The sequence below is a fragment of the Schistocerca gregaria genome, chromosome 3, assembly GCF_023897955.1.
Source record: "Schistocerca gregaria isolate iqSchGreg1 chromosome 3, iqSchGreg1.2, whole genome shotgun sequence".
In the NCBI taxonomy this organism is placed as follows: domain Eukaryota; kingdom Metazoa; phylum Arthropoda; class Insecta; order Orthoptera; family Acrididae; genus Schistocerca; species Schistocerca gregaria.
The window spans coordinates 874,083,048-874,090,176 of NC_064922.1; the positions used below are offsets into that span (position 1 = coordinate 874,083,048).

General features: G+C 43.6%; 1 protein-coding gene across 1 annotated transcript; it reads right to left on the bottom strand.

Moving 5' to 3' along the window:
• Positions 1–386: 386 nt before the first annotated feature.
• On the bottom strand, positions 387–6,771 carry LOC126354948 (cyclin-dependent kinase inhibitor 1C-like). Its single transcript, XM_050005031.1, has 2 exons — positions 6,732–6,771; positions 387–730 (listed from the first exon to the last, which is right to left on the bottom strand). Exons 1-2 carry the CDS (start codon positions 6,741–6,743, stop codon positions 485–487), a joined length of 258 nt encoding a protein of 85 aa, XP_049860988.1. The 5' UTR covers positions 6,744–6,771; the 3' UTR covers positions 387–484.
• Between the last annotated feature and the right edge of the window lie 358 nt (positions 6,772–7,129).

Sequence of the window (7,129 nt, forward strand, 5' to 3'; positions counted from 1 at the left end):
TTTTTCCTACGTGTGCTACCAATAGTACCAATAGTCCCACCATTTACTGCATCATTTGTGTCGTGAACCAAAACTACCATACTATAGTTTTGATAGAGTGGAACTCTACGAGTGACTGCACGTCGGAACTCTCTGCCTGCCTAGTTGTTAGCTTGTGCTTGCGTGTTTATACGACATCATTGTTTCTTTGTGTTTTGATCGCTCCTGTATCTTCGTCTTTGTGTCCATAAATATAGTGCTATACAACATGTTATTCCTAGGGCTGCTTAACAGATACTGCCATTATCACATCCTTAATGACTTCCCACAACTATAAAATAAGGTTTCGATATTACCTATTCAAAAGTGGGCTCTTTGCAGCGATTATGTTTACAGAAAGAACAATATAAAGAGACGAAGAGATTTATTGTAAGAAGAATTTACAAGATGCCAGGCATTCGTAGAGTCAATACGTAGGTGTGAGCAAAGGAGTCACAGTGGAGAATCAGCCGATGTAGTAGACGAAGGGGTAGTAGTAGGCGTAGTAGAGCGTCTCGCTGGGGCTGAGCGACTCCCTGGGGCGCGGAGCGACGGGCAGCGGCGCGGGGGCGGGACCCGGACCCGGAGCGGGGATGGGCGCGGGGGCGGCGGAGGCGGCGGCGGCGGGCCCGGGGCCCGGGAGCGCCAGCGGGAACGGCATGGGGCCCGCCAGGGCGCAGCCCAGCACAGCCAGCACGGCCAGCATGAACACCTGCAACAGGGCCGGCGGTAAGTACGTGGCGGCGACGCACAAAATTACCCGTTAGACGGGCCAGCAAATGTAATTCACTCGTCTCTGACAGAGGGGAAATTCTCTGTGAGGCACATAAGAGCGATAATTAATTAATGTACAAATACTCATTTGTTAAAAGCAGTTGCATTAATGTAAAATATATCTAACAGTGTAGAGGGTAACGATTAAAATATATGTAAAAGAGTCGTAGGCATGGTGACATCAGCAGCTATCTCACTGTACGGGCTTTCCATCAACATGCCAAGGCTGTAAAGCCGGCATTAGCACGTAACTATTTCTCCAACGCTCATTTCTTCTTCCAGTAACCCTCTTTTCCATTTTTCCTTCTGTTTACCCCTTCTCTCATTTTTTTCCTTCTCTATCGTCCATTGTATTGTATTCTACATCTACATCTATATACATACTCCGCAATCCACCATACGGTGCGTGGCGGAGGGTACCTCCTACCCCAACTAGCATCTTCTCTCCCTGTTCCACTCCCAAACAGAACGAGGGAAAAATGACTGCCTATATGCCTCAGTACGAGCCCTAATCTCTCTTATCTTATTTTTGTGGTCTTTCCGCAAAATGTAAGTTGGCGGCAATAAAATTGTATTGCAGTCAGCCTCAAATGCTCGTTCTCTAAATTTCCTCAGTAGCGATTCACGAAAAAAACGCCTCCTTTCCTCTAGAGACTCCCACCCGAGTTCCTCAACCATTTCCGTAACACTCGCGTAATGATCAAACCTACCAGTAACAAATCTAGCAGCCCGCCTCTGAATTGCTTCTATGTCCTCCCTCAATACGACCTGATAGGGATCCCAAACGCTCGTGCAGTACTCAAGAATAGGTCGTATTAGTGTTTTATAAGCGGTCTCCTTTACAGATGAACCACATCTTCCCAAAATTCTACCAATGAACCGAAGACGACTATCCGCCTTCCCCACAACTGCCATTACATGCTTGTCCCAATTCATATCGCTCTGCAATGTTACGCCCAAATATTTAATCGGCGTGACTGTGTCAAGCGCTACACTACTAATGGAGTATTCAAACATTACAGGGTTCTTTTTCCTATTCATCTGCATTAATTTACATTTATCTATATTTAGAGTTAGCTGCCATTCTTTACACCAATCACAAATCCTGTCCAACAGTCACTCAACAACGACACCTTCCCAAACACCACAGTATCAGCAGCAAACAGCCGCACATTGCTATCCACCCTATCCAAAAGATCATTTATGTAGATAGAAAACAGCCGACCTACCACACTTCCCTGGGGCACTCCAGATGATACCCTCACCTCCGATTAACACTCACCATCGCGGACAACGTACTCGGTTCTATTACTTAAGAAGCCCCCACATTCCACTATCACCCCTTCACGTACGTATTCCCTCACATGCTCCTGCCGAAATGCACAATGTTCATATACCTAATTTCATAACCATATATTGTTACCTTCTTCATAAAAATAACTGAACTGTGATTAACCGGGCTAAGGCGATGCAGTTATGGACTGTGCGGCTGATCCCGGCGGAGGTTCGAGTCCTCCCTAAGGGCCAGCTAGAGTGGCCGTGCGGTTCTAGGCGCTACAGTCTGGAGCCGAGCGACCGCTACGGTCGCAGGTTCGAATCCTGCCTCGGGCATGGATGTGTGTGATGTCCTTAGGTTAGTTAGGTTTAATTACTTCTCAGTTCTAGGCGACTGATGACCTCAGAAGTTAAGTCCCATAGTGCTCAAAGCCATTTGACCCATTTGAACCTCCTTAAGGCACGGGTGTGTGTGTTTGTCCTTACGATAATTTTGGTTAAGTAGTGTGTGAGCTTAAAGACTGATGACCTTAGCAGTTAAGTCCCATAAGGTTTCACACACATTTGAACATTTCTGTGATTATCCCTTTTATACACACATCAAAAAAAAGTTTTGCATCACCTCGGTTCCGAGAGTTCCGGAAACTGTACAGAAAATTAGAATAGAGATGAACGTAAACATCATTTCCACCCTTTTTATTGAGCATGAAAACCACACATTACATGTTGCACCATCATAGAGCGAGACCTTCAGAGGTAGTGGTCCAGACTGCTGTACACACCAGTATCTCTAATACCCAGTACCACGTCCTCTTGCACTGATGAATGCGTGTATTCGTCGTGGCATACTATCCACAAGTTCATCAAGGCACTGTTGGTCCAGATTGTCCCACACCTCAACGGCGATTCGGCGTGGATCCCTAAGAGCGGTTGGTGGGTTACGTCGTCCATAAACAGCCCTTTTCAATCTATCCCAGACATTTTCGATAGGGTTCGTGCCTGGAAAACATGTTGGCCACTCTGTTGTTGTGGTCTTCATTCCTGAGACTGGCCTGATGCAGCTATCCATGCTACTCTACCCTGTGCTAGCCGCGTCATCTCCCAGTACGTACTGTAGCCTACATTCTTCTGAATTTGCTGAGTGTATTCATCTCTTGGCCTCTCTCTACGATTTTTACCCTCCACGCTGTCCTCCAACACTAAATTGGTGATCCCTTGATGCCTCAGAACATGTCCTACCAACCGATCCCTTCTTCTAGACAAGTTGTGCCACAAACTCCTCTTCTTCCCATTTCTATTCAATACTTCCTCATTAGTTATGTGATATACACATCTAATCTTCAGCATTCTTCTATTCTCTTCTTGTCCAAACTATTTATCGTCCATGATTCACTTCCACATATGGCTACTCTCCATACAAATTCTTTCAGACGACTTCCTGACACTTAAATCAATACTCGATGTTAACAAATTTCTTTTCTTCAGAAACTCTTTCCTTGCCATTGCCAGTCTACATTTTATATTCTCTCTACTTCGACTATCATCAGTTATTTTGCTCCCCAAAAAGCAAAACTCCTTTACTACTTTAAGTGTCTCATTCCCTAATCTAATTCCCTCAGCATAACCCGAGTTAACTAGACTACAATCCATTATCCCCGTTTTTCTTTTGTTGATGTTCATCTTATATCCTCCTCTCAAGACACTGTCCATTCCGTTCAACTGCTCTTCCAGGTCCTTTGCTGTCTCTGACAGAATTACAATGTCATCGGCGCACCTCAAAGTTTTTACTTCTCCATGAATTTTAATACGTACTCCGAATTTTTCTTTTGTTTCCTTTACTGCTTGCTCAATATACAGACTGAATAACATCGGGGAGAGGCGATGTATGTAAGAATACTGAAAATATAAAATACTGACGCATGACCTCGATCGATAGAGAAAGTCAGGATGTAACGTTTACTATAGAGCCCTAAGAACATTTTTTCTCTCATATCAGGTATGACTGGTGACCTTTGTTCAATATCACTATGTACACAAATTTTGAGCCTTAAAGTCAAAAAGAAAACTAGCGATTCTCATATCGCTTTGAAAGTTGAGCAAGTCGCGGCATATTTTCAGATGAATTTCTAGAAGGGGAACACCGAACTGTCACCGTATGTAGGAAATTTCTGTGTTGATTACACGAAATTCAAAAAATTTGAAAACTTTTTCCACGTGAAATAAAACTTAAAGTTGTTCACTCGTTAGCCCTGTCGAATCTGTACGTCTATAATACGCTTCTGCACGGCACAAACAGCGAAAACTCCGTACGACCTGAGCTAACCCTGAATGCTTTTGTATGTAATGTTACGATGTTGAATTACGTCAGTCGTTTCTATGCTCAGTTAGGGTACTTGTGACATGATTTTTACGCATTCTGTTTTCTTCGTCGGTTTCTTAGTCTCTGCTGTGATTAGTACTTCTGCTAACATATCAAATACCTATTACCATCACATGTAAGACCTGATACATACAGCAACTTTGCTGTGTCTACTAAACCTTCTCGCATGTCTGATCCAAGAAAAGAGGAGATTGGAACTTCTTTTGCTATTATCGTTGAAAGCTTCCCTCTAGCCCTTTTAAAAGATCCCCAGATTTCCTCATACATATATATTACGGTATTTTTTTCATGTTGTCTGCTATGGTCGCTCTGTTATTTCTCAAGCTTCTGCGGACCAGTAGACCTTGTCTTCTAATTTGATTCCTACTGCACTGTCGCTATACATTTCTGTCGGTATATCATTATTCCCGTTTGACAGAAATGTTACGCTAGAGAAAATTATTAAATACAATGACAGATTTTACCCTAGTACTATATATTCATTATTATATCCGCTATTATTGTTGCCATGATTATTTACAGCTTCTAGGCTCTGCAGTCCGGAACCGCGGGAGTGCTACGGTCGCAGGTTCGAATCCTCCCTCGGGCATGGATGTGTGTGATGTCCTTAGGTTAGTAAGGTTTAACTAGTTGTAAGTTCTAGGGGACTGATGACCTCAGATGTTAAGTCCCATAGTGCTCAGAGCCATTTTTTATTTACAGCTTATATATCGTGTACATTCGAATACTGCCTCTCTGAGGATTCTGGTTGGTATAATAAAAGTCCTGAAAATCGTAATCTTGTCAAGTGAAATAAACAGCTAAACAAATAAATACAGTTAATCACAATATAGCAGCAAATTAAAGAAGCGTCATTACTCTTGACAAGCTAAAACTAGCCACGGCGTACATTAGATGTTAGTCTAATAGCATCGTGGAAGGGTCTCTCCGGAATTTGGAGAGGGTTGGGGAAGGCTGTGGCAAGATGAAGCTGTGGACCTGCAGTGCGTGTAATGAGGGAGAAACCTCAGCGCACTGTTGGTAACAGGTAAGTGCCCTGGTCTGATACTCTGTTATAACTTGTCACGTACAAACGCTACTGCAAATGCTAACTTAGCAGGAAATTCCATTTCAGTAAATAAATGTAGGAAAAGACGAGTAATATACATTATGTACAAGAACCAAGAATAATGCAAGACTAGAAGTGGTACTCGAATTATAATGGAAGTAATGACGTTTTTCCCTTCTACTTTGCAAACTGTATATCAAAGAAGCAACGAAAGAAATAAAAGAAAGCTTGAGAAGTGGGGATAAACTTGCCGCCGGCTAGTGTGGCCGTGCGGTTCTCGGCGCTTCAGTCTGGAATCGCGTGACCACTATGGTCGCTGGTTCGAATCCTGCCTCGGGCATGGATGTGTGTGATGTCCTTAGGTTAGTTAGGTTTAAGTAGTTCTAAGTTCTTGGGGACTGACGACCTCCGACGTTAAATCCCATAGTGCTCAGAGCCATTTGAACCATTTGATAAACTTGCCGATGATAAAACATCACATGTACGATTTTCTGATGATACTTCTATGACCTGTGAGAATTGTGGAATATAGAACTTTTCGACGCGAATGACAGTTTAGTGACAACGGAGTATGTGTTGAAAGTAAAGCAAAGACAAAACTGTTAAGGTACAGTAGAAAAGCGAATAGCGACAAACGTAGCATAAATGTTTTGGAACATACTGCAGAAGTGACTGAATTCTACCTTGGAAGCAAAACAACACATCCCAAAATCAATAGACAACATTCCTTACTAAAAAAGTTTACTGTTATACAACATAGACCTTAGTCTGATAAAAGAAATGCCTGACAATGAACGACTGGGGTACAGTACTGCGTAGAAATCGATGATCGACTGTAGGAAACGGAGTGGAAGAGAACCGAAGTGTTGGAGATATGATGTTACAGGAGGAGTACGGTGATGAAGCGAGAGATAAAGCGGGTATCCGGAGAATCGGTGGGAAAGCAGTAAGTCGAAAACACTAACTACAAGAAGTGAGAAGATAATAGAATGCACGTGAAGACATCAGACAATAACTTCAGTGGTACAGGAGGAAGCCGTAGATGGAGAGCAAAGGGCTTAGGGGAAGACAAATATTGGAATACATACATCGCATAATACACAACAAACAATTGAGGAGGGTGGGTGAACAGATGAAGAGGTTAGCATAGGAGGTAAATGGTGGCTGCACGCATCGCATCAGGCAAAAAGACTGATGGTATATACTGAAAGTGTCCCCACGTGTTGTTATACTCACAGCGGTCTTCATGGTTACCAAGGGTGCGTCTCTGGAGTGGACTGATGTCGCCAGCTGGGGCGACACGTCTTTTATAGCGAGCGGCGTCTGTCAGCTGAGGCCTTCAACTTTGTACCGCTTCGTCAGCACCGCCTGCTCTTCCCTGCCAGAGGCGAGGACATAAGAAGAGCGCCGCAGCAAAACGACAAAGTGCACCGCAAAACTAGATGCGCATTCATTAAGCACCTGCTCTACGCAATGTAGGTCGTAATTCTCCCGCCGCCTACATCGACTTACACACTGATACTAACATCTCGGAAATTACTTGTCTCGAGAGAAAACTGCATCAGCTCCTGGATTTCACCAATTCTGCATTCCACCTGGTGTCCCCAATGAGAGCCCAGAGGTGTTTTGCAAAA